This window comes from Biomphalaria glabrata, chromosome 10 (genome assembly GCF_947242115.1).
Source record: "Biomphalaria glabrata chromosome 10, xgBioGlab47.1, whole genome shotgun sequence".
NCBI classification, from domain to species: Eukaryota; Metazoa; Mollusca; class Gastropoda; family Planorbidae; genus Biomphalaria; species Biomphalaria glabrata.
In genome coordinates, this window is record NC_074720.1 from 3,546,428 (window position 1) to 3,574,156 (window position 27,729).

The following is a 27,729-nucleotide window of genomic DNA, read 5'->3' on the forward strand; positions in this document are numbered from 1 at the left end:
ATACATTACTTATTTTTATATCTATAATGGCACAAACAGAATCATTTGAGGAAACAACTGTGTTTTTTTTTTTCTGCATTAAATAAACTTCTTCAAACAAATTCAAACAAAGCATTGATTCTCAATTCAACACAGTGGTGTAGCATCCTTGGTGCGAAGGTGTTCGATGAACTCGGGCCCACAAAGGTATTTCAAAAAATTGAAAACAAAAGTTGTTGACAGTAAGAATTGAAATGTATCAATCCTTGATTTACTTTGTACTTTGTACAAAGTAAATTAAGGATTGATAGTAGAAAACACCAAACTGTGGGAGATGAGTGAACAGAAAAATATAGAAGTGCAGATCTTAGAGAGGAAGTGGAGATGGATTGGTCATACCCTTAGAAAAGATACCAGCAACAGAGCTAGGCAGGCACTAGAGTGGAACCCCCAGGGAACAAGACGCAGAGGAAGACCAAAAAGAACATGTCGACGCAGTGTACTTGAAGAAGCAGAGAAGACCGGGAAGAGCTGGGACACCATCAAAAAGCTAGCAAGAGACCGTGGAGAGTGGCGTGTTTTTGTCGAGGCCCTATGTTCCATGAGGAACTCAAAGGAGTGATGATCATGATGAATCCTGAATTAATTTACTTAGTGTTATTAGAGTTCTAACATAGATAGAGCAAAAAGTGATACAACAAAGAAATGTAACTGCAAGCATTACCATTAAGACCGAGTCCTGCATCGAATGGCGCCAGAGGACCTGAGTCTTAGTAAGCATCTAAGGAGTGCATTAAATGTATGGACTCCATTATTTCTAGAAAGTATTACCGAAAAAAGAATGTTTTGTTTTTAAATGCAATGATGCATACGATTACTAAGAGAACTGTCCTCGTTTAATGTTAGCGAAAAGGCCTTGGTTATGTTTTATCACGCTCACATCTGCAATATTTTACGTTTCAATATCACTGCCTGGTATGGCAATCTGAGCATTAAAAATAAAAATAAACTTTATAGAATCCTAAATGCTGCTGGTAAAATCATTGGCAAAAAACAAAACCCACTTGGGCAGTTGTTTGAGACAAACATCTATAAAAAAGCTAACAAGAATCACCCTCACAAAAGAGATACAAGACAACGATAGCAAAGACAAACAAACATAAACACTCTTTGTTCCCCTGGCAATCAAATCATTAAATAAGAACCCTAATCTGATATAAACTTTGTCACATGTAAATTATGAGTGAGTCTGGTGTGAATGTACACTTTGGTTTCTTATAGTTATAATGTTTTTTGTTTGGTGTAATGCACAAATTGTAAAACAAATTTCCATACGGACAATAAAGATTATTATTATTATTATTGATGGCTAGATTTGTTTTTGTTTTTCTCAATGTAGGGGAGTGGGGCCCACAAACATATACTTGAACCCGGGCCCACGAGTACCTTGCTACGCCAATGATTCAGCATCAACTCGACTTAAAATTCTTGTTAATTTACTGAAGTAATAAAACCACAAAATATTGTTTCTTAGTTACACTGTAGTTTTTACTGTTAAAACTTTACTCTGATACAACTTAGTACTGATACAACTGAACTTTATTTATTTAACTTGACTATGAACAATTCATGGATATGCAACTTTATACTTTTTTAAACCGTCTTTTTCAGAATAATAGAAACTTCTATTCTAAATATTTTTATTAGCTATGATTTTCTAAAAACTGCTGTATAAATAAATAATGCAACTATTTTACTCACTTCTTTATCTTATTGGATGATTATAATTAACACATGTTTGTTATGCTACTTCTATGACTAGAGTAGAGTTGATCTAGATTCTAGAATAATCTAGATCTAGATATGAATAATCTCTAGAGTCTAGAGCCATAGTCATGACAGTCATAGGCTATCACTATTACTATACTATCACTACTCAGTAGACTACTGTCTTGTCTTGAGTAGTTATTAAATTCTTAATTACTCATCTAAATAGATCTAGATCTAGTATTTAAATAAAAGATAATAACGACAACACAATTCAACATATTATTACACTGACCATAATTACATTTAATAATAAATAATACATTATTATTTAGACTAGATTCTATATTAATTTTATTCAGATGATTACGTCAACGTTTAAAGTTTAATGATAATGAATAACGGGAATAACGGTAATATAACGTGTTAAAAAAATAAATTAAATTGATCCTCTAATTAAAATAAAAAATTGATAAATTTACCAGATGAGGCAGAATCGGCAGATGAAATATTTTTCGGTTATCTTATATTTCAACTAATCTAGATCTATAGACTCTTTGGGATTATAGATCTATATCTAGATCTATCTCTATGACATACTAGTATGATAGACTATGTGATCCAATCTGTGTCTGACACACTGCACACTGTGTATTCACGGTACCGGTAAGTCTGGATCTGGATTTTTAAATAAATCATGAGTTTCGCATTTAAACTAGATCTAGATAATGATTATCTCAATTTAATCCAGATCCTAGTCTACATCTAGATTACGGTACCTACAATCCTTCAAAATTATTAATCTATGTTCTGTTAGCCAAAAAATTTGTTGCGTTGTTAATCAATAACTTAACGACTTTTATTAGATCTACACAGTCTAAGTCTAGAATCTAAAAGACATTAACAGATTATTGATCTATAAATCTACCAACGAATTTCTCAAGCGCGAATGACTACTTTAGCTGGATCTTAGTTTTCACGGTTCTATGGTGTAATGGTTAGCACTCTGGACTTTGAATCCAGCGATCCGAGTTCAAATCTCGGTAGAACCTAAATTTTTTTTTTTTAGTTATAAAGAATTATGTGAGTGTTATTAAAAAATATGGAATTCTTTAAAGGTTGTAAATAAAGTAGATAGATCTAGATTTAAAATTTCGGTAACAAAAAATTATTTGATTTCGCTTTTATAATTCTATTTGTAACAATAGATAGGCCTACATGTATATAGTACTGTTACTGTTCTACATGGGCGTAACCAGGACTTTTTTTCGGGGGGTATTGAAAGCCAACAAAATGCATATTCTGAGGTATCTACAGTGCATTAGTTTTATTTCAAAAACCTAATGTGCTATTCTTACAAACTTAGATCCCCTCGCGTCGTTCGGCGCATTGGGCGGCAAGCTGTTTCCACAAAAATCTGTCGCTGGCAATGTCTGAAGCCTCTTCCCACCCGCTCTGAGGACCTCCATGAAAGTGTTGCGTTAAGTTGTACTAGACTGTCCCTGTTTGCGCTTTCCTCGTAATGGCCTCAATGTCACCGCAACTGTTATTATGCGTAATTCATTTTGTCTGAGAACATGTCCCGCAAACCTCATGCGACGCTTTCATAACCTTACTAAGGGGTCGACTCCCAGTTCGGCATAGGATTTCCTTGATTGAGACCCTATCTCTATAACTGACTCCTAAAATCCGTCTTAGTCATCTTTGTTGAGCTACATTTAGTCTTTTTTAAATCTCGGCAGATGACTGTTCACTGCACTTTATTAATGGAGCCCATCCACTGGTAGAAATATGTAACCTCTCTTGGCTACGCTCTTGGAATTAGGTGACTGTAGTTTGCTTTAGATTTTATATCGAAAAGTGAAATTTTATCGTCAAAATCATCTGTTGGGGGGTTTTACACTAACAAATCTCTCGAGTTTTTTTTTTACAAATTCAAAACCCCATTTAGCTACACTGATAGATTTTTGTGAGTGTAGTTTGATTTAGACTAATATTGAAGAGGCAGTGGCGTAGCAAGGTATCCGTGGGCCCGGATTCAAGAACATTTTGGTGAGCCCCCCTCCAGCCAATAAGACAAATTTAGTGTGTGACAAAAATGAGTAATCTAAATGCAAAGACATTCCAATGTAAAGATCGTACCTTTTTAAAAAAATTAGTTATTCGAATGGATGATTTTAAGGTCATACGATGTGAATGAGTGGGCATTGCATCGTATTGGTTTCAAATTCAACCACCGCAAGAAAACAAAGAAACAAACAAACTTTGAATGGATGGTTTTGAGGTCATACGATGAGAATGTATGGGCATTGGCATCGTATTGGTTTCAAAATCAACCACCGCAAGAAAACAAAGAAACAAACAAACTTCGAATGGATGGTTTTGAGGTCATACGATGAGAATGTATGGGCATTGGCATCGTATTTGTTTCAAAATCAACCACCTCAAGAAAACAAAGAAACAAACAAACTTCGAATGGATGGTTTTGAGGTCATACGATGAGAATGTATGGGCATTGGCATCGAATTGGTTTCAAAATCAACCACCGCAAGAAAACAAAGAAACAAACAAACTTTGAATGGATGGTTTTGAGGTCATACGATGAGAATGTATGGGCATTGGCATCGTATTGGTTTCAAAATCAACCACCGCAAGAAAACAAAGAAACAAACAAACTTTGAATGGATGGTTTTGAGGTCATACGATGAGAATGTATGGGCATTGGCATCGAATTGGTTTCAAAATCAACCACCGCTGGAATCCGCTATCGGAATAATTTAAATAGGCACTCGCTGAACCTCCAAGAAAACATTTAACATCTATATTTCATTTAGTATGGGGATCCAACCCAGGACTTGTGTGACAGGCTCGAGCTAAATGGGAGATGGCATAAACACGGCTTGGTGTTGGACTGAATTGATGTTGGAAATCAAGTGCCAGTGCTTCTTGTGACTGAATTAGAGACAGTATTATAAGCGCACATTCTCAAAAGCACGGGATAAAACGATATTATTAATTAATATCTATTCGTTTTAAGACACATTAGGAAGTAGTAGGCTATGTAGTTTAAATATTGGACTATTAGTGTTAAGTTAAATTTTAATTTAGGTGATGGCCAGACACTGTAGATGTATACGACGTAACCACTGCCTGCTACACAAGTAAATATCAGACCAGTACTGCGAGGACTATAGGACGTAACCACTGCCTGCTACACAAGTAAATATCACACCAGTACTGCGAGGAATATAGGACCTAACCACTGCCTGCTACACAAGTAAATATCACACTAGTACTCCGAGTTCAAGAACATCTTGATGGGCTCCTCTCCAGCCAATAAGACAAATTTAGTGTGTGACAAAAAATGAGTAAACTAAATGTAAAGACATTCCAATGTAAAGATCGTACCTTTTTCTTTAAAAAAAAGTAATTATGTCATAACGTTTGATTCAGATAGGACTGCATAATGCATATAAATAATAGTGTCTTAAAAGTCAATGTTTTTACAGCTTCTTAACAGAGTTAAACGACTTAAAAGTGTTTCATTTCAAATGAACAAACAAATGTTCTTCCTAAGTTCTAATGTGGGCTCCAACTGGCCTTGAGGCATTGGCCGAAGCGTAATGAGCTCCTTCGCGCCATGGTTGCTAAACCCCTGTGAAGAGGGGGTTTTCAACCTGAAAACTCTCTGTTGGGGGATTTTAAACTCAAAACCATCTGGAGGCTTTTAAACTTCAAAAAAAAAAAAAAAGCCATCTGGAGGGGGGGGGGGTAAACTCAAAACCCCCCTTGGCTTGGCTACACTCAAAGAATTTTAGTGTGTAATTTACTTTTTTTTATATTGAAGAGGTTATTTTTAGCATCAATCCCCGCTTAAGGGTGTTTAAACTCAAAACCCTCTTTGGCTACGCTCATAGCATTTTGAGTGTGTAATTTGCTTTTTTTTTTTTAATACAAGAGGTATTTTTTAGCTTCAAACCCCACTGGAGGGGGTTTAAACTCAAAGCCACCTTTGGCTACACTCATAGAAATTTGAGTGCGTATTTTTTTTTTTATATTGAAGAGGTATTTTTTAGCTTCAAACCCCACTGGAGGGGGTTTAAACTCAAAGCCACCTTTGGCTACACTCATAGAAATTTGAGTGCGTATTTTTTTTTTATATTGAAGAGGTATTTTTTAGCTTCAAACCCAACTGGAGGGGGTTTAAACTCAAAGCCACCTTTGGCTACACTCATAGAAATTTGAGTGCGTATTTTTTTTTTTATATTGAAGAGGTATTTTTTAGCTTCAAACCCGATGATGGGGGGTTTTAACTCAAAACCTCTTTAGCTACTCTCATAGAATTTTGAGTGTGTAATTTGCTTTTTTTTTTATATTGAGGAGGGGGTTTTATAGTAAATTTCGGAGGTGGTTTTAAAACCAAAATCTTCCTCAGCGATGCTCTTTGAATTTGGGGTTTGTCGTTTGCATAATTTCTTTTTGTTTTATAGAAGAGGGGGATTTAACTGCAAACCCCCCTGGTATGGGGTTTTAAACTCAAAACCCTCTTGGCTGCGCTGGGGCAAGTAATGGTTAAGTATTAAAATCTCACCTAATATAAACAAAATCAAAGCAAAAAATCAGTCACTAAATTCCGCCCCCCCCCCCCCCGCGTGGGATTTAATTTCAGGGGGGGGGGGTGTTGAACCCCAACCTCTCCCCTGGCTACTCCCATGCTGTACTATGTAGAGTTATTGCATCTCCCACCCTTTGTTCTACCTGCCTAGTTCAGACTGACTAATTCATTATTTCTTTTATGCTAGGACAAATTTGTACAAATCCATTAAACTGGGCCCCGCAATTTGTAAGGCCAGATCCGTCCATGATAATTTGTCATTTAGTCTGTTATAACACCTATATATATTGAGATTTTATTCTGTCCTACTCGTTTACAATGAATACGAAAAGTTTTTTTTTTTCATGATTGAATTCTCTTTGTAATAGGCCTATTTCAGTACGAGTTCCACATCTTATCTTATTTAATACAGACGTTACTTCAAAAAAGAAGATGATTACGTCCTACGCGTCATGCATTTAGCCACGCATATTAACCAATGACTTAAATTCAATTCAAGTCATTGGTTTTCCTGGCTGGCTCAGGCAACCCATTCCGTGATCTTATAGCCTTCCTTTGTTAGGTATTAACCCCCTTTATGTCCTCCTTTGTTAGGCGTTGTCCTCATTTCTGTCCTCCTTTGTTAGGCTTTGTCCTCATTTCTGTCCTCCTTTGTTAGGCGTTGTCCTCATTTCTGTCCTCCTTTGTTAGGCTTTGTCCTTCTATCTGTCCAGATTTGGTAGTCCACGTGTCTGGTTTTTTAATTTGTTCTACGTGTTTCTTATGCTCCTTCAGATTTAACTCTTTCTCTCCTAACTGTCGATACCAGCGTTGATTCCACCAGAATGTGGTAAATAATTAAGGAGAGAAAGAGTTAAAGATGATCCCATACTAGCTCAGAACGCGGGGGAATCGCAGCGGGAAATAGTGTGCGATAAAGAGAGATAACCGATGATTTCCATAAATAAACAATTCATGGATTATGCACCATTATCAATCTTATACCGTGTTATTTTACTCTTATCTTATCTTATCTTATCTTATATAATACAGACGTTACTTCAAAAAAGAAGATGATTACGTCCTACGCGTCATGCATTTAGTCATGCATATTAACCAATGACTTAAATTCTGCCAAGTCACTGGTTTTCCTGGCTAGCTCAGGCAACCCATTCCATGCTCTAATAGCACTAGGGAAGAAGGAGTATTTGTACAAATTTGTCATAGCATATGGGACGAGGAATGTGCCTTTATCTTTGTGTCTTTCAGAGTATTTTATTAAATTTTGTTTTTGTATTTGAAGATTATGGTTCAGTGTTTTATGTATGATTGCTACTTTACGTTTGAGCCTTCTGTCCTGAAGGCTTTCTAAATTTAGTGATTTTACTAAAGGTGTTACTCTAGTCAAATGTGAATATTCGTTTGTTATGAATCTCACTGCTCTATTTTGTGTCTGTTCCAGTTTCTTAATGTTTTCTTGAGTTGAGGGGTCCCAAACGGAGGATGCATATTCTATTATTGGCCTAACCAAGGTTAAATAACATTTTAGTTTTATGTTCTTATTTGATTTATAGAAATTTCTTTTAATAAATCCTAATGCTTTGTTTGATTTTTTTGTAGTTTCATCAATATGTGGATTCCATGATAGTTTTTCATTTATTATAACACCTAGGTATTTTGCGTTTTTAGTCTGTGTTACTGGTTTGCCATGAATAAGATAAGTGGAATTAATTTGTTTTAGTTTTTTTGTTACTCTTAACAACTGACATTTTTCTGGGTGGAAAGACATGCTCCCATTTGATTCCCATTTCTGTAATTCATCTAATTCTCTTTGTAAAATATCTGTGTCTTGTGTTGTTTTTATTGTTCTATATATTATGCAATCGTCTGCAAATAATCTGACTTTTGTTCCTGAACTAATGCAATTTGGTAAATCATTTATGTAAATTAAAAATAGTAGTGGACCCAAGACTGTTCCTTGAGGTACACCTGAGTTTACTGTTATCGGTGTTGATTTAGAGCCATTTATTATTACAGTTTGTTCTCTCCCTATCAGAAAATCTTTAATCCACTGATGCAGTGGACCATTAATGCCGAAATATTTTAATTTTTTAAGCAAACTATGGTGGTGAACTTTGTCAAAAGCCTTAGAAAAATCTAGTAAGATAGCATCTATTTGTTCACTATTATCTAAACCTTTTGAAAAATCATCAATTAGTCCTATTAGTTGTGTTTCACATGATCTATATTTCCTAAAGCCATGTTGGTATGGTGTGAGGACATTATGTTTGTCTAAGTGGTTTATGATGTTGCTACATATTATGTGTTCTAGGATTTTACATGTGATGCTGGTAAGTGATACTGGTCTGTAGTTTCCTGGGTCATCATGGTAAGCATCTCCATCATTTGTTATGATGCTGCCAAGGTACGTGAACTTGTCCAGCTCTTCAAGCTTTGACTCGCCAAGTCTGACGGGGACACCCTTTGCCTTATATCCCACTCGCATAATTTTAGTCTTATCCAAGTTTATGCGGAGGCCATGATGTAGCATGTCGAATAGGAAAGGCAGGGAGCATTTTCCAAAGGCTGCAGCCTATTTGGACTAGCCAAGCCATTGGACTCGAGACAAAAATACACCTTCTCAACACAATCGTCATTCCAACTGCTACATATGCATGTGAGACATGGAAGTCATCTGTCAAAATTGAGAAAAGACTAAATGTGGCTCAACAGAGATGGCTGAGACGGATTTTGGGAGTCAGTTACACAGACCGGATCTCAAACAAGGAAATCCTTTGCCGAACTGGGAGTCGAACACTTAGTGAGGTTTTGACTGAGCGTCGCATGAGGTTTGCGGGACATGTTCTACGTCAAAATGAATTACGCACACCAAGAGTTGCGATAACATGGAAGCCAAAACGAGGAAAGCGCAAACAGGGACGTCCTCGTATTACCTGGCGACACACCTTCATGGAGGACCTCAGAACAGTGGACACCAGATGGGAAGAGGCTTCAGACATTGCCAGTGACAGATCATTATGGAGACAGTTTGCCGCCCAATGCGCCGAACGGCGCGGGAGGACCTAAGTCTAAGTAAGTCTAAGTTTCCTGGGTCAGATTTTTCTCCTTTTTTAAATAGGGGGGTGACATTAGCTTCTTTCCAGTCCTTTGGTACTCTGCCCTGGTTAAGTGAAGCCTGAAAAAGTATTTTGAACACTGGGGCTAGCTCATTGCTTAGTTCTTTGAGTAATCTAGCTGGAATATCATCAGGTCCAGAAGCTTTATTTGGTTTGGTGTTGGCTAATAGTTTTTGAATTCCATTTTCTTGTACTACTATATCTTCTATGTTGTTTACTTGGTTCAAATTCAGTAATATGTCTTTGTCTCCTGGGGCTGAGAATGCTGATGCAAAGTATTTGTTTAGGATGTTTGCTTTAGTTTCATTATCATTATGTATTATGTTATGTTCATCTTTTAATGGCGCTATGCCTGTTGTTTTCATTTTCTTAGACTTAATGTATGACCATAGGTTTTTGTTGTTATCTTTAGATAATACATTGTTTACGTATTCACTCTGCAGCTGTCTGCTTACTTTTTGGGTTAAGTGTTTAATTTTTATATACTTTTTGTAAACTCTTTCTGCATTAGTTTATTTAAATTTTTTATATAGGTTTACCTTCTGTTTACAAAGCTTCTTTAGTCTATTATTAAACCAGCATTTATTTATTTTGTTTGATGTGTATTTAGTTGGTATATGATTTTCTATAATGCTTTTAAGATGGTTTTTAATGAAATTCCAGAGGTCATCGACTGGTTGGTTAATGTCTTTTTCTAATAAGAATGTTTGTTGAAAGTTTAGTGCAGCTTGGTGTAGTTGTGTCAGGTTACATTTATTCCAGAGTAAGATTTTTCTTTTGGGTTTTGTATTGGCTACTGCTTTTAATTTTTCATTAATTATTAGGGTATCTCCGTCATTTTAAACATTAGGTATGAATATGGATTCTAAATTTAATAAACTCTTGGAAATTGTGATTACTGTTTTGTACAAATGAAATAGCAGTTATAGGATATTTATCAAAAGCTGATGTAGAAAACAACCAAAATATAAAACTCCTTTAAAAAAAAATAAAGCTTATTTAATGGGTGGAAGATCTCCCCGCGTAACCCATATATCTCAATCATGTAGAAGTTATTTCCCCTTTATTCGATATCAAACAAAATAATTAATAACCAATAATCAATCGACTAATTGGTTAATTTTTTAATTAATTCATGTGTAGTTAAAATAATTTTTAGTTTCAACTTGTTCCGAGAATTGGTATAGGACAAAGTGTGTATTTAGAGATTGTCTGTTATTTGTATGATATGCACGCGGTTACGTCTTTTACTGTCTCCAAAAATATAGGCTATTAAAGACACTCTCTTGGTCATATATATAATTACTACTAGATTTATTAGTATTCACTAACTCTAGGACTAGATCCAGATGTAGGACTAGATCTAGATGTAGAACCAAGTCGGCAATGGGGCAGACTGGACTCTATAGCTTTGGTCGGCAGCCAGTCTATTCTAGAAGGGAAAGGTTTGCAATCCCTGATCTATAGAATACGACCATATGGTTTGGTTATATATATTTACATATATCTGTGGCATTTTACGTCTCGAGAGACGATCTTTTCCCTTTGCAACTTCTTATGTGACTAAAGAGGCCAATCCTTGATACACAGCTGCGATCGCAGGTTGGGCATATATAATCACTAGGCGCCGTTGCAATTTCACCCTTCTTTCTGCTTCTGTTGTGTATGACACATTCATATATATAGGTCCGTTAAAACGACAAACTGTACTTTCGTTTTTAGAGTCTTATATCCGGTATTAAAAAAAAAATCTCTGTAGTTACATTGTCCTGATTGGCTATAAAGCATGACACCAGTCTGCTGTAGTTGTTTAGATCAAATCATCTAGATCTAGTCTAGAGTTTAGATGTAGATTTAGACAGACTAATTTTCTACTAATCTACCTACTTTGATGTAGAGATGACATCTTTGTGATGGTAGCCTAGAAACAGAAAATATAATCTAGACTGGACCTAGCCGATTCTAGGCATTCTAGCCCTTATTTAATAGTACTTAATTCCTTAATTTGGAGAGCCGAACTAATCTATATTAAACTCTTCATAGTTCATACCTAAGCAAGGCTAAGCCAGGTAGTGACTTAAGTGAGGTATTCAATATTATTCATGATATTGAGTCTGAGAGTGAAACTTAGTAGATCTATCTAGATATATTTTAATGTATATGTATAGATCTAGATATTTATAACTATAAGATATCTAGCTAGACTCTATATTAGATCTAGATCTATAAACTATAATATTATGAATCTTGATCTAGTATTCTAGTAATCTAGACAAGACAGTGACACTCAAGAAGGTATAAGTTACAATAAGTATCTTAGTATCTATAGACCATAGACATAGAAAGTCTAAGAAAGTATACTGAGCATTTAAGTAACCTATACTCCGCTAGGGCTATAGGCCACTATAGGCTATAGTATAGACATAGAGAATAGTTTTTGTATAGTACATGTTCTGTATACATACTGTATATCATATCATAATAGTTGAGATATGAGGTAATATTGAATAGGAGATAAGATAGATCTAGATAGCTGCATTTATGTCGACTGGTCTAGATTATTTTAATTTTTATTTCTGTTCAGAACTAGATCATGGCATCTCAAACTTTAAATCCTATTTTTGTGACTAGATGTTGCATTTCACTAATAAAGAAGGTAAGTCATTTGTTTTATGTGGCACTTAGTAAAAATCAATTACATTAATTAACAATTATTAATGGTTTTGAAGTATCAATTTATCAACATCCTTACATATTATATTCTTGTTTAGCAAATACCATTGCTGTTTGCCGTTCGTCAAGAGAGCAGCTTACCTCCCCTGAAAACAGTCCAACTGAATGAGAACATGCAACTTAAGACTATACAAGAGATGTCTAGCCAACCCAGGCCTCTGGTACTTTTGTATGGTTGGATGCTTGCAAAGCAGCGCCACCTTGATAAGTACGGCAACATGTACCACAGTAAAGGCTTTGATGTGCTGAGCTTAAAAGTAAGTTCTATGTTCTATTTACAAAACTTAACGGATTTAAAAAACAACAACTCAGTTCAAATTCTCTTCATGTACTAATTTTTTATGTCTCACAGCATCTGCTACAAGATAATGTGTCAGCAATGACATTTTGTACAAAATTAGTGTTGCATGAAATTTAAAACAAGCAAAGGAAAAAGAATACTTAAAAAAAAACAAAGCTTATCTTAGGAAAAGAAGCACCAATCACTGCCATTTATCTGAAAATGACAGGGTATAGCTCCCCTTTCTGCTATATATAACAAAATAATTTAATTAGTACTAAATGATTAACTGATTGGTTAATTTTTGGATTGATTCATGTATCGTCATTAACTATGAATAATCGTGCAAAATTTCAACTAAATCTGAGAATGGGAAGTGGGAGAAAAAACATGTCAAAACATAATAAAGGGATTAAATCCATATATACATCCACATCTCGCATTAAGTAGCATTTATTACCCTTATTTCGATATCAAACAAAATAATTAATCACCAATAATGAATTAATTAATTGGACAATTTTTTTTATTGATTCATATCTTGTCAGGGTCAATGTATAATTGTGCAAAGTTTAACTTGATCCGAGATAGGTAAATGAGAGAAAAAAAACCTGTTTAAACTTTTTATACTAGACAGACAGACTGATAGACAAGATGGACAGATAGTCAGAGAGAGGTAATAAAAGCTTTGTAAAAATGTCCCTAACAACCTTATTTTGTAGAACTGAACCCTTAATTCAGAAAATAGAAAAAGTAAAGTAACATTGTTGGTGGTGCCCATGAAGTGTATGATTCTGAAGATTAAGGAGGATTTTAGTATTTCACATGACTACGCAAACCCATGATTTTTTCACTATAAATGATAATATGATGCTAAAATATAATTTATTTACTTGTAAATAGATATGAAAAAAAAAAAAAGAGGCATCAACAAATAAAAAAATTAAATGTAAGTAAAATGAAATCTTTTTAGTCAATTTTGTATATTTAGTCCCCTAAAGTTTTATTTTTATTTCGCATTGAAATGGAGAAACAGAATGTTCAGCCCCTTAGTTCAAGTGCAGTAATGCAGGTAGCTTGTGCCATGTAACTAAACCAGACTGATTATCATGACATACCATACCACAATTGGACTAACAGAAAAGAATTGTGGTAAAAATAAAATGAACTGTGAAAAAGAGACAAGCAATTCTGAAATGAGCATTCAAGTTAAAATTATAATCTTCTTATTTTCTCATTTGATGAAAAGGGTTATACTTGTATCCATTTCTATTTATTAGTTTTAAAGGCGTCCATGACAGTAATCTACTGTAAGTTGATTAAATAGTGTTATATCTTTTGAACAGATGAGGCCAACACAAGTACTGATACCCTCCAGAGCACAAAAGACAACAGAGCAGCTTCTTTCTATTCTTCAGGATGAACATCTGAAAGACAAGCCCCTCATGGTCCACGGCTTTTCTGTTGGAGGCTACATGTATGGAGAGCTTTTAGTTAAGCTAAACCAGGACTTAGAAAAATACAGGAGCATCCGAAGTCGATTGGTCGGTCAGATATTTGACAGCCCTGTGGACTATGAAGGGGTGCCTTCAGGATTTGCAAGGATTCTACTTAAAAACAGAGTGGGACAGAAATTGTTGCAGTTTTCACTGGAGTCCTACCTGTCACTTTTTAAAGATTCTGTGACGCGTCATTACATAAAGTCTTCGAATGCTTTTCATAAAAATGAACTTCGCATTCCGTCACTGCTCTTGTATTCTAGAGCAGATCCTATTGGAGTGGATACTAAGATAGAACTGGTAAGTCAAAGAATTGCAGCCAAATGAAATATAATCAATTATAATTTTAACTTGATTCTGGCTAATAGGGCAGGATCAAAGGACAAATAATTTTCTTAGGTAAAATAGGAAAAAACTGAAATGGCTTAGGCCATTGGTAATTATCTGGCAATTTATTGACATAGATCTTACCAAATTCAGTAAAACAACAAACTAAAACTCAACTAGTTTTACTGGGCGTGTATAATATTAATGCCATTCTTTATATTGCCACTAGCTGTAAGTAACCAAATACTTATCATTTTTTTTTTAGAATGTGTCCTTTACTATGTAGCTTATCATTACGTTTATTGATTTAAATCTACATGTAAAAATATTGTCCAATGAAAGTAGTGAGAAACTAATCTAATGGCCGATTGTAAATCTTAGAATTTATAAATCTCCACTTGATACGAGATAAATTTTAATACATAATGGCATTCAGTCATAGAACAACTATAGTTCATCTCGAACACTTTTTCATGTGATTGTGGAGCCCTATTTTCAAGAGACATTCCCATCCACATATATCGCAGGTTAAGATGGCTTTTGCTTTGGAGGAGCAGCTATTTTTTGTATCACATTTCTTCCAGAACTGATGCCCATGCTTTTTCATTGTCCATAGCTTTCTTGGTCACTGTCTCTCTCCATCTAGTGTGGTCTAGGGTAATGCTCACTGTTTTGAGGTCCCATTTTATAACATCCACGTAACGGAGGTGGGGGCGATTGTCCTACATTCAGCGAACATGCCAGAGCCAGCACAGGCGGCGTTGTCTGGGGACTGTAAAGATGCTGGGAAGACCCGTTCGCGCAAGGATCTCAGTGTTGCACACTCTCTCTTGCCATGTGACTTTCAAGATCCTTAGGGGGCATCGCGATTGGAATGAGTTTAGTTTTCTCTCTTGCTTTGTGTAGGTAGTCCACGACTCACTGCCGTACAGTAGTGTACTCAGAATGCAACCTTGTAGACCTCCATTTTGTTAGCTGTAGTGAGCTTCTGGTTTTCCCAAACTCTTGGCTTGAGTCTTGCAAAGGGTGATGCAGCCTTCCTTATGTGTTTTTTTTTTGTTTTTTTTTTATCTCCTCTTCTAGAGACAAGTAGATTGTAGATCCAGGATAGCAGAATTTTAAGACTGTATAGTGACATAACCTATGGATTTTCTAAATAGTTTGTCATTTCAGCAGTTTCAGCACTGATTTGTTGCTAATCATTTGTAGACTTGGACTAGAAATATGTGGTACTTCTGTCATGGGCGTAGCCAGGATTTTTTTTTTTTTGGGGGGGGGGATTCCCTCCCCCACAAAAAATATATGTGTGTGTGTGTGCAGGTGTACATATTTAATCTTTATTACATTCTGACCCTTCATTCTTTTGGAAGACATTTATTGTACCCTAGAATAGGTTCTTCCTGGAGTTAGTGGAAAAATTGTAGACTCCCCACCATTGCTAGCAAGGGGTTAGGGGGAGTGCTGTGAACTCCTCTAGCTCGGGTCTGAGCCCCGCCTCCAAGCACTTTTTCCGGTATAAAAACCAACAAAATGCATATTCTGAGGTATCTACAGTGCATTATCCTGCTATTAAAAAGTTTTATTTTAAAAACCTTAAGTACTATTCTTTCAGACTTAGATCCTCCCGCGTCGTTCGGCGCATTGGGCAGCAAGCTGCTTCCACAAAAATCTGTCTCTGGCAACAGGGCCGGTCCTACAGATTGCGGGGCCCTATGTGAAACGGATTGCGCGGTGCCTATTCTGGGTTGTTATAAGGATATTAAGTGAAAATTAAGATTTTGTATTAGAAATAAATAAATTCGTCTTTGCATTTTATTCATACTTTACTAAGTACAGAATCACTGTCAAATTAGCTTTACGAGCCATCTAAATCTACAAAAAGCTGATAAACATACAGATCTGCATTTTAGATTTACTATCAACTAGCGAAATATGGCTTTTGTTTTTTTAAGAGGTCGAGATAGATTTAGATCTATATTTGTATGCCAGTGACTATTAAAGTAAATTAAGAATTTGAACTTCTTGTTTTTGGGTAAAATTCACATTATTATTACATTTTTATTATATGAAAGCTGACAATGCCGTTTTTTTTAAATTGGCGTTTTCCATATTGAATAACACCCAGATATGACAATTTTGTCTGTTTTTAATGAGATTAGCATCAGTTTTCAGAAGATTTTAATAATTTCAGGAAGATTTTTATGACTTTTTTGTATATATTATTATTTCAGAAACCCTTTAATAATAAGTTAAAATGGTGCAGGGCCCACTGCGGCTGCATAGGTTGCAGTGGCCTAAGACCGGCCCTGTCTGGCAATGTCTGAAGCCTCTTCCCACCTGCTCTGTGGACCTCCACGAAAGTGTGGCGCCAAGTTGTACTAGGATGTCCCTGTTTGTGCTTTCCGCATAATGGCCTCCATGTCATCGCAACTCTTAGTATGCGTAATTCATTTTGTTGGAGAACATGTCCCACAAACCTCATGCGACGCTCTGTCACAACCTTACTAAGGGGTCGACTCCCAGTTCGGCCTAGGATTTTCTTGATTGATACCAGATGACTATTCAGTGCACTTTATTAATGGAGCCCAACCACTGATAGAAATTTGTAACCTCTCTTGGCTACGCTCTTGGAATTAGTTGACTGTAGTTTGCTTTAGATTTTATATCGAAAGGGGAAGTTTTATCATCAAAATCATTTTTTGTGGGGTTTTAAACTAAAAAATCTGTGGATTTTTTTTTAAAAATTCAAAACCCCATTAGCATAGCTCATATAATTTGATACTGTAGTTTACTTTAGAATAAAATTGAAGAGAGAGGCTTTCAACCTCAGCAAAAAGCAGTCTAAAAGACGAAGAATGTGTTGCCAGTTTGACAACCCATCAAATATTTTCATTGCTTCCTTAAAAGGTCAAACAAAGACATGTGGAAATTGTTGTTGTTTTTTTTACAAACGTATCAGATCTTGGCTAAGGTGGTAAAAGTCTGATCTTGTTTAGTTGTAGAATCCAAAATCTATATACTCCAACTTGTTTTAAAACTCTGCCAATAGCTGACGTTTGCAAATGACGTCAGAAACACTTAATTAACACTTCAGTCTTAGTGACAGATTTATTTCCTTCTTATTGACGTGTTGATGGTAAGATTAATCTCTAGCTTTTTTGTTGGTGGATTGGGCTATTCCACATTTATTGATTTTTGTACATGCTTATTTGGCATGTTTTAACTTAGTCCTTAGTGTTTTGTTTTGTATGATTTGCATAACAATTCACTGTCTCTATTTTGTCCTCCTGTACTAAATAATTGGGACACTACTGATGATTCTTTTACTAATTTACATCGCTTTTAGCACAAATGTTCTTACTAAATTTTCTTGAAAACTCGAAAGATTTATAGACGGAGTATTTTCAGAGTTTACTTCTCTGGTCAGCTGACTGTCAGCTAACAAGGATATCATGTAGACTTAACAACAACCAATCATTTTGACATTTTCCAACAGTGTAAATGACCCATAGCACAGTGGCGTAGCTAGAAATTCGCCATCATTTGGGGGCATTTTGCGTAATATTTAATATTTAAATTAAAAAAAAATGTTGAACACTCATTTGCGGGCCCCCCTCAATTGTTGTTCTGGGGGAATTAAAAAAATTCTTCCCCTGCCCCCACTCAAGACTCAAACTCAGGTTCTCTAGCTTGTTCAAGAGCTCAACCACTTAACCATTTTACTGCATCAACAATACATTGTTGGAGATATGTGGGAACCATGTATTGGAAATGACAAGTGCATTTAGATAATGACAAGAATGTTATCACTAAGAGTCAGTGGATCACATGACCTATTTATTGAATATCACACCACTCATTCAAATATCTTAAATTTTGACAGGTTTTTAATCAGATCAATGTCAAGGACTTTTTTTTTAAAACAAGAAATTATTATCAGATATGACAAACTCAAGACTCATATCTTTAAAAAAAAAAGTTAAATGAAAAAAAAAAGTAGGTTTTAAGTTGAATGAATCATTACCCTAGTCTGTGTAAAAAAAAGTTCCTCTTTTCCTTGCAATCTATAGGGCAGATGATGTAAAGGTCATCTTTTTCTGTGGCCCACGGTTAACAAGGGTGTTATGTGGCAAGCACAATAATCAGCCACCTTTACTTTCCCCAACCAATGTCAGGTACCCATTAGAGCTGGGTGGATTCAAAGGTGCCCAAAGAATGAAAAGGAATTGAAAATCCCAGTCTTCACCAGAATTCGAACCCGGAACTCTGTTCAGAAGCCAAGCGCTGTACCGATCAGCCACATCGCCTACACTCTAGTGCGTGGTTTAATTTTAATTATGTAGTCAATGAGTGGAAGTGTCGCTGCTTTTATTACTTGACATTAGCCAGACTGTTAATGATCTTAACCACCTTCATTACTTATGCCTTAAGTTTGCACTTTAAATGTTGTTAAACCTATGAATATCTATTTAGTCATTTCCTTTTTGGATATTTTAAGTGTGTCACTAAGCTTTTAAAAAAAAGTTCTCTGAAGTCAGAAATTGTTTTTTTCATGAATAGCACAATGATAAGAGTTTAAATAGTTTTTTAAATCTCAGCTTTCAGTTTTAATCAGCCCTATAGAAAGTGAAACCTCCTTGGAATGCTCTACTCCGCATTCTCTGATTAAATCCTGAATACCTGATTTTTGTCTGGGATTTTTGGGAGAGAGGATTTGAATCTCTGAAGCCTTCATTCACACGGAGCTATATGATGATAAAACTCAAATTGGTCAATTGTTCAATAGGAATCATTGAATCCACACTAGCTTCAATAGAAATCATTGAATCCACACAAGAACATTAACTGTTGTTATTTTGTTCATATTGTTCATGGAAGGTTATGTCCCTTTTAGTTACTCACATAATATAAAAAAATAAATTGTGAACACAACTCTGCCCAAGTCGGGTGTCGAACCTCGAGCCGCCTTCATAGGTAGCCAAGCCAAGTTCAAGCGTACTTAGCCTCTCGACCCACCCCCTCCCGCCCCCTTTAGGTATATTGTATATAGTAGGAAGAGTTATGCCCATTCATAGTAAGTGAAAGTAAAAGTTCCTCTTTCAGACGTTGTGGTCTATAGGGCAGATGATGTAATTTTCATCTGATTCATTCATAGGGGACACTCTTCTGTGAGCCAAGATGGCTGATTAAAGAAGCTAGTTATTTGTTTATGTTATGAAAGTGTTGTCATTTCAAGTATCTGTCATAACAAATATGAACGTTTTTTTGCAATTTTTTATTTTTTTTATTTGAAGGTTATGAAAAAATGGAGAGCCAACAACATCCCGGTGATGGCCAGGTGTTGGGAGAGTTCCCCGCACGTGAGCCACTTCCACCGGCATCCCGACGAATATGTGGAGGCTGTCCTGAAGTTCATCAGCAGTATTGGGCTGAGCAAGCCTGACAGCGAAGTGTCCAAGAGAAAACTTGAGACTAAGAAACACAAGGAGATTCAACAAGCCATTTAAGTGCGGACTGGTTTTCATCAAGTTTAAAGCGGGTATCTCGGAGAAATTTTGTGCCAACCAGAACATCTGAAGAGACAAGTGAAAGAAAAACACAGTGTAATGTTTAATTTATTTGTAAATAAAATGGTAACACTACAATGTTGATGAAGATCTTGACATAAATAACTTTTTAAACTGGTCAATGGTTCACTTCACAAAGTTGTAAAACCAGACATATCTTAATATATCTAAAAAAAAATGGTGAGGAGTAAGTATTTTATTCAACGATTTGTTATACATTTAATTTTTTTTTAAATGGAAAAACAAAATAAAGCAGTGATTAAGTCTAGACAATGAGTTTTTCACAGTTGACTATGTTTCATTTTTGAGAGATTTATAATTTTCCTGTTGACTTTTTCTTTACAATGCTAGTCTTTTATTTGGGTTTTTGGTTTACTTTATAACTTTGAAGCATTACAAACATTTACTTTGTTTTCTTAGCTTAGCATTTAGGGTCTATTACCCGACTTTAAAATGTGTTTCTTGTCTGGTGTTTTCTTGTCTAAATAGTCATTCAACTTAAAATGAGTAGTTGCACTGAAATTCTGACATCTAAATTCTGACAAAAGCCATAGCAACATACATTGGTTTTCGAATTGGTTAGAGCACTTTTGTTTTATAAAGTTTCATTAGCATATACATTTATATATGTTTTTGCAAAAAATTGGTATCAATTTTAGCATTGAAAAAAATAGAAAAAAAAAAGTAAGTAATAGTGGCTAGTCATATTTTAAGAGAGGAAATTCTCTCTCCTTTAAAGTAACTTTGCTTTTCTTGATAGAAGTGTTCAAAGTTGTATTTAGTAGAAAGAAGGGAATGGAAAGTGGTGCGACGACGTGCTGTTGCTCTTCATAGTTGTCTCCCATGTTTCTCCTTTTACATGCTTTATTATGTTTCATTCAAGAAACAGTACCAGTAGATATTATTTCTTAGTCTTTACATTGTTTCATTTAACTATCAATTTTAACCTATTGTAGATGTACATCTTAGATATTAAAATATTGTATTGATTTACTTAATGTTAATGAGCTGGTAGTTTTAGACACTTAGACACACTTAGACACAGGTAGACCTAAATTGATCCTATTCTTTGAAAGGTCCAACTTGTCCACATCTAATGCATTCATTATGTAATATTGTTGTCATAATTGCTTGAGCTTATTATTTTTGTTTTAAATAAAATTATTTATTATTTTAGTGATTGAAGTACAGTAGAAGCTGTTTGAGTGCACACTGCTAAACTGAATCACACCACCTGAAAAAAATGTCATTAGCCTGCAAAACTAGGTTGCAATTTAGCCGGTTCTACTGTAAGGAATTTTCTTTTCTATTGAACATTGAACTATTTATAAAAATGTTACGAATCAAAACGTTATTTTACTTTTATTCTTATGGATATTACCTTTTATAGTATCTGTTTCATCCCTCATGGTCTTTGAAAGTTTTAAATTGAATTCAATGAAATTTTTGCACTCTGGAAGAAGGCAGCTCATGACACTCGTTTGTTCCAATTGTTTGTTTTTCATGCAGCATAGGTTTTTGTTTGTTTTGTTTAGTCTAAGTGATATTGACCTTAACCTGAACAATGCAGATGGAGGTTTGAGCTAGGGCTTTTTATCAAGTTTATTTCAACTCACTCTGTCTGGTCAAAATCTTGTGCACGTTGTTTCTCTCACCTCCCAATCTTGGATCAAGTTGAAACTTTGTTAATTAATTTATTTTGTTTGTTAAAAAATGTGCTATGCTAACAGGAGATATGCCTTGGAATAATGAGAGATATTTTACATTTCACTTGATTCAATCTTCAATTATTGCCTGCCATGGTCATGCAGTATGCACGCTGGACTGTCATTCAAACTTTTTGATGGTCCAGGGTTCATACTCTGCCATCCTCCGTCGTCCAGCAGGAGTTGTTTGGACTAGGAAGTAAATTATCTTTAACTCTGAGGAACATCCGAAACATGTAAAACACTTTTACAAACAAGTCATGCCTGTTTTTCTAACTTAGTTATGTCCCTCATCACTTATATATATATTTCTTCTTCTTCTTCATCGTTCTCATTGTTATGTTGGAGTGTTCATATGACTAGACCAATACATGAGATCAGGGAGCTCTCCATATAGTTTTCTTTCTATTGGGGTGATTTGGGGTCAATGTCTTATACGGGCCTCTTGGTAGAGAGAGCAGTTTTGGAGGACGTGGTCGGCATTTTCTGGTGATACTCCACATGGGCAGATTTCACTGGTTCCAATTTTGAGCTTCCGGAACATGTGTTGTCGCATTCTGTTGTGTCCGGTCCTGAGTCGAAAGATTAGACGTTGGTCTTGTCGGGAATAGCTTATAGTAAGCATCATCTTTCTTGTGATTTGGATGGGAGCTCGTCCATTTCTCATTTATTTTATCTACAATTAATTTCTTCATTTCTTCTGGATAGAGTGCAGAGTTTACTTGTGAGTTTGTTCTCCCACTCTTGGCGAGTGTGTCAGCCTTCTCATTTCCTGCTAGTTGTATGTGAGCTGGTATCCATTGAATAACAGTTTTTTTGCTGTTGTGGTTGAGCTTTGTGAGTGCTGTTCTGAGGTTTTTAATATAACGGGAATCAGAGTTTTGCAGGCTTTGGAGGGTTGTTTTTGCGTCTGTTAGAAAGACAATCTGACTGTGAGGGGAACTTGGATGATTTGCTAGCATGGTAGCAGCTAGTGCTAGTGCTTCCCTTTCTGCTCTGTGACTGTCAGAGAGCTCTCCAGTTGCAAAGGATTTTTCTAGTTTTCCTCCATCTGGCCATTCGATAAGTATTCCAGCTCCTCCATTTGTGGTGGCTTTATGGGATGAGCCATCCGTGTAAACTCTGATCCACTGATTGCTAGGGTAATTGGTATGTAGAAAACAGTTCACTATTTCCTTGAGCTCTGTTGGTCTGTAATCAGATTTTCTTTTTATGTTTTCAATATGGTCCCTTATAGTAGGAAGAGGGCTTTCGTCCCAGGGTGGAGATTCATTATAGTGTATGGAGGATTCCAGAGTAATTTTTTCAAGTTGGTGTTTCTTTTTTAGGTTTAGAGATTCCTGTATGAAATTGGTCCTTTTGAGACGTTTTTTTGTGCCAGTTTTGTGGATTTTTGTTCTGAGTGGGTGCCTCTCCAAGGTTTCCAATTTAGTGAATTGGGAAAGGATTTTTATTTCTCTTCTTTCATCCAGAGAGATCAGGGCAGCGGTTTCCTCCATAGCTCTTATGGGTGTTGTTTTGATTGCTCCTGTCATTATCCTTAGACCAATATTTTGAACCTTGTCTATTTTTCTTAGGTTGGTTTGGGCTGCTGAGCCCCATGCTGTGGCACCATATTCTAGTACAGGTCTTACATAACTGGTATAGGTCTTTTTCAGGATGTTGTGATTAGCTCCCCAATCTGTTCCAGCTAATTTTTTCAAGAGGGATAGTCTCTGGATGCCTTTACTCTGTGTTTTATCTATTTGGTTTTTCCAGGTTAGTCTCGGGTCATAGGTGACTCCAAGATAAGTAGGGCTGTCATTTTTTTCTAAAGCTTCCTTATCTAATGTTAATTTTATTGTTTGTTGTTTTGTTGACAGTGAGAATATGGTATATGTTGTCTTTTTTGTGTTAATGGACATGCCCCAGTCTTTGGACCAATTATTGAGTTTATCAAGAGCATCTTGTAATCGAAATTTCGATGTTCCTACATATTCTTCTGTGCTAATTAAGGCAAGGTCATCTGCATACATGCTGCTCTTAACTTTTTTGGGTAGGTTTTGATTTAGATCGTTTATGAATATTAGGAAAAGTGTTGGGGATAGGACTCCTTCTTGAGGGACACCATTTTTTATACCCACTGTGTGGCTTCTTTGTCCTTGCATGCAAACTAAGGCTTTTCTATTATTTAGGTATTCCTTTATCCAGTTGTACATTCTGTGGGATATGTGATGCTGGATTAGCTTGAGCAAGAGACCTTGTTCCCAGACTTTGTCAAATGCTTTTTCTAAGTCAACCCACACAATTGTTGTTGGTTTCTTTTCTTGAAAGCCGTCTTCTATTTCTTGTGTGATGAAGGCAATTTGATCTTCTGTTGATCTGCCTTTTCTAAAGCCAGCCTGGGCTTCAGTGAGTAGGTTATTTGACTCAAGGATCCATGTCAGCCTTCTATTTATCACTCTTTCCATCAGTTTGCAAGTACAGCTAGTGAGGCTGATGGGACGGTAGCTATCCAGTTTATTTCTTGGTTTGCTGTGCTTTAGTATAGGGATCATAATGGCTTTTTTCCAGATGTTTGGAATTCTGCCAGATTTCCAGCTAGCATTGAATAATTGTAGCAGTTTTCTTTTGGCTTGAGGACCCAAGTGAAGAAGCATGTCATTTGATATTTTGTCTGGGCCCGGGGCTTGTTTTGGTTTGAGGACTTTTAGGGATTCATCTAGTTCCTTCATTTTAAGATTAGTGGTCATTCCCAAGGAGTAAGCTGGATTGTTTTCTTTAACTCTGAGGAACATCCGAAACATGTAAAACACTTTTACAAACAAGTCATGCCTGTTTTTCTAACTTAGTTATGTCCCTCATCACTTGTATATATATTACTACTAGCACAATTGCACATTTCTTTAGTGTGTACATTTCTGTAGTGTGTACATTTGAGAGAGTTTCTCAACACATTTCATATTGGCTGTATTTTACATTCTGGTATATAAACCTTAGATAATACACAATATTAGAAAATGATGAAGCAATTTTTTCAAACTTACCAATTCTTTCTTTCTTCAATCATTCATTTTCTACTTAAAAAAGAAACAGCTATTATAATACTTATGTATTGGTGACACAGGACAAGAAGCTGATTACATATCATCAGAGTGGAGAATGAAAACTAAATCTTAAATGTAGGTATTTGTTCATAGTATATATGTATGTGTATTCGATAGCTGCTCTGGGTTGGACACTTATCCCTCATGCCAAAGGCAATCTTCTTTGGCAAGATAAGAGAAGGACTGTGCAACAGAGGTGTACCCCATAAGTGTTATAAAGATCAACTCGGGGGGCTATTTCGCCCTCACTGGCATAGAGGAAAGTAGCTGGCAGCAGATGGCCTCTGAAAGAGACAGTTGTAGAGCTATCACAAAGGCCGTGGTACACACTTTTGAGACCCAAAGGAAAGCCATTATTGAAGACAGGCGCAGAAGACGGAAGGATAACTTAAATAGACAGATGGGGACAACAGCTTTGTCTGTACGATATGCGTAAAACTATGCAGGTCGCAAATGGGCTTGCATAGTCATGTGAAGCATCCTTAATTTTCAGAATCAAAGAGATTGCCATTATTATATATATTATTATATATGTTATTATATAGGTTATTATATATGTTATCATTCCCTACAAAAGTAGTTTTCAATAATAAATGCAAAACTGATTTTTTTTCTGATTCACCCAAGCAAGAATGTACCCATGTGAAATTTGTCATTGAAAACCTTAAGACTAGTCTGTCAACTTTTGACTTTAAAACTCTGATGAGTTAATTTTCATCTGTGTTCAGAAAGCAGAATTCTTTTATTACATGTTATACAAAATCTTAGATAATAATTTTTATATAGAACAAAATAAAAAAAAACTTGTGATTTTGCTTTGTCCATGTCATTTGTTGACCATCTAATCCTACAATTTTCTTGACCACCTAGACCAGCGGTTCTCAACCTTTTAAGCTCGGCGACCCCTTTTTTACAATCTCCCACTCTGGCGCGACCCTATCCCCCCACACATACATGAAATTCAAATTAAAACGAAGCAAAGTAAAGTATGTATTACAATAGAAGAGTAGGCAATAACAATGCATATTTTCGATGGTCTTAGGCGACCCCTGGCAAATCGTTAATCGACCCTTAAGGGGGTCACGACCCACAGATTGAGAACCCCCTGACCTAGACATACACATTTGTTATCTACACATATGAATTCATTGTCCATCTATCTCATTAGATTTTTTAAAAAATTTCTTTTTTGACTATCTGTTCAAAGTGGGACCTGCCGTTATAGAGGGCTTGAACACTGACCTGCGATGTCACAACCTGTGGGCAGCTTGGACCAATATCGCTCACAGGTTGCAACATTGCAGGTTAGTGTTGAGGCTTTCTAAAATGATTGGTCTCGTTCAGTCGCTGGCTAGTGATCACAATTCCACTTAGCTGTCTTTGACTTTCTTAGTTCGCTTATTGTTCATTTGGTTTTACTTCGACATTAAATTAAGTTTGAACATTTGTTCATGATTTTAAGGTAATGTTTATATCTAATTTTTTTTTTTTTTTTTCTAAATAAGAAACTGTCTGAACATCAAATTGTTAAGTTTGAACATTTGTTCATGATTTTAAGGTAATGTTTATATAAATGTTTTAAATTTTTTTTAAAATAAGAAACTGTCTGAACATTAAATTGTTAAGTTTGAACATTAGTTTATGATTTTAAGGTAATGTTTATATCTAATTTTTTTTTTAATAAGATACTTTCGGAACATTAAATCATTAAGTTTGAACATTAGTTTATGATTTTAAGGTAATGTTTATATCTAACTTATTTTTTCATAAGATACTTTCGGAACATTAAATCATTAAGTTTGAACAGTTATTCATGATTTTAAGATTATTTTTACCTCTAGTTGTTTTTTTAAATAAGATACTATCTGAACTATTGGACAGAGTACATGTGGCAATCAAAATGTCCTGCTGTACATTTGTGTATCAAACAATCAAATCAATACTGTTTTGACATTAAGTCCCAAAATTATATTTATTATTTCCCTTGTATTTATATGTACTTCTAATAGGAACAAAGCATTTTTATTTCATCATTATAGACAATATTAAGAAATGACTCAAAATGGGACACATCTTTCATCCATTGTCAGGGCCAGTAAAAGAAAAAAGAAAAACCCAGGAGTTATAGCACTTTGGTCAGTGCCAGTCTCAGTATGCAAGAATAATTATGTTTATTAGCATCTAACTATGAAGAACACAAATAAGTTAAATTGTCACTAAAGTTCTGCATGTACATGGTTTTATATGGTATCATAATAAATGAAGTGAGACAAGACATAAAGTAGAAATTATTTGCTATATATTATATTTGGTTTCGATTTATATGTATAATATTCTAGTAGTATATTTTATTAACTCAAAACAGAGTGTTCTCCCTGTGAGCTTATAAGTTCATTTATTTCTGCTTTCAGTCTCCTGTTTTTAAGAGATGCTGAGTGCCATTGCATGTATTTAACTTTATCAACATGCATTGCATTTTGTCTTGATCAACATGCATTTGATTAAAATACATTGAATTTTGTCAGTTTGTGTAAATAGCGGGAACAATTTTCTGCCAAGTTTCAAAAATTGCTTTTGAGGCATTTAAAAAAAATAATTTTCATAGCTCCCTGAGAGTTTTATATATAAATACATTACACCTTTATAGAAATTCCAAAGTGTTACAGAACCGGTGATGTAATTGTAAATAAAATTAGCAATTTGTTCATGTGTTGATGTTTTTTTTTTATTACCTTCTTCAAAAGTAATTTCATAACAATATCTAAAGGTAGCAGGTAAACAATATTTGAACAACAAATGGACAGGTGGATTCTTATGGCTGAGTAAGAAAAGGCTAGGTCTCCGTTTTAAGATGAAATCTTGATAAAGGCTAGTTTTTAGTGGTCACCACTGGCCATTGCTTTTGTACGGAGTAGCTTGTCACTCGTTTCTGTCACTTGTATCAGTCACTTGAAGAATTAGAAAATTTAAGGCAAAATCTGATTTTACCATTACCGTACAGGTGCAGTGCCTGTATCGCAAAGGTGCAGTGCCCTTATCTTGCAGGTGTAGTGC

The 27,729-nt window shown here is 35.4% G+C and overlaps 2 protein-coding genes and 1 non-coding gene across 4 annotated transcripts in view; 2 read left to right on the plus strand and 1 right to left on the minus strand.

The window, feature by feature from the left end:
- LOC106076141 (uncharacterized) overlaps positions 1–2,399 on the minus strand; it is a 74,947-nt gene extending 72,548 nt beyond the window's left edge. The window contains exon 1 of the mRNA XM_056043546.1: positions 2,229–2,399. The gene's annotated coding sequence lies outside the window, so the exon portion shown is untranslated. The remainder of the gene's footprint in view (positions 1–2,228) is intronic.
- A 327-nt stretch (positions 2,400–2,726) lies between these two features.
- On the plus strand, positions 2,727–2,798 carry Trnaq-uug (transfer RNA glutamine (anticodon UUG)). The gene has a single exon. It is a non-coding gene; the product is annotated as a tRNA-Gln (tRNA).
- An 8,451-nt stretch (positions 2,799–11,249) lies between these two features.
- LOC106073976 (transmembrane protein 53-B-like) lies at positions 11,250–27,378 on the plus strand. 2 transcript variants are annotated; one of them, XM_013234691.2, is made up of 5 exons: positions 11,250–11,546; positions 12,062–12,133; positions 12,249–12,467; positions 13,837–14,289; positions 19,611–27,378. In XM_013234691.2, exons 2-5 carry the CDS (start codon positions 12,071–12,073, stop codon positions 19,821–19,823), a joined length of 948 nt encoding a protein of 315 aa, XP_013090145.2. In that variant the 5' UTR covers positions 11,250–11,546; positions 12,062–12,070; the 3' UTR covers positions 19,824–27,378. The 2 variants fall into 2 exon arrangements, with proteins under 2 accessions (XP_013090145.2, XP_055900346.1); XM_056044371.1 differs by lacking the exon at positions 11,250–11,546 and adding an exon at positions 11,752–11,772.
- The last annotated feature ends 351 nt before the right edge of the window (positions 27,379–27,729 follow it).

Bases quoted from the DNA above. Each gene is read 5' to 3' on its own strand.
- LOC106073976 (XM_013234691.2), top strand. From the start codon at position 12,071: ATGGCATCTCAAACTTTAAATCCTATTTTTGTGACTAGATGTTGCATT. The intron at 12,134-12,248 runs GTAAGTCATTTG...ATTCTTGTTTAG, and splicing joins GCATTTCACTAATAAAGAAG to CAAATACCATTGCTGTTTGC. The intron at 14,290-19,610 runs GTAAGTCAAAGA...TTTTATTTGAAG, and splicing joins TGGATACTAAGATAGAACTG to GTTATGAAAAAATGGAGAGC.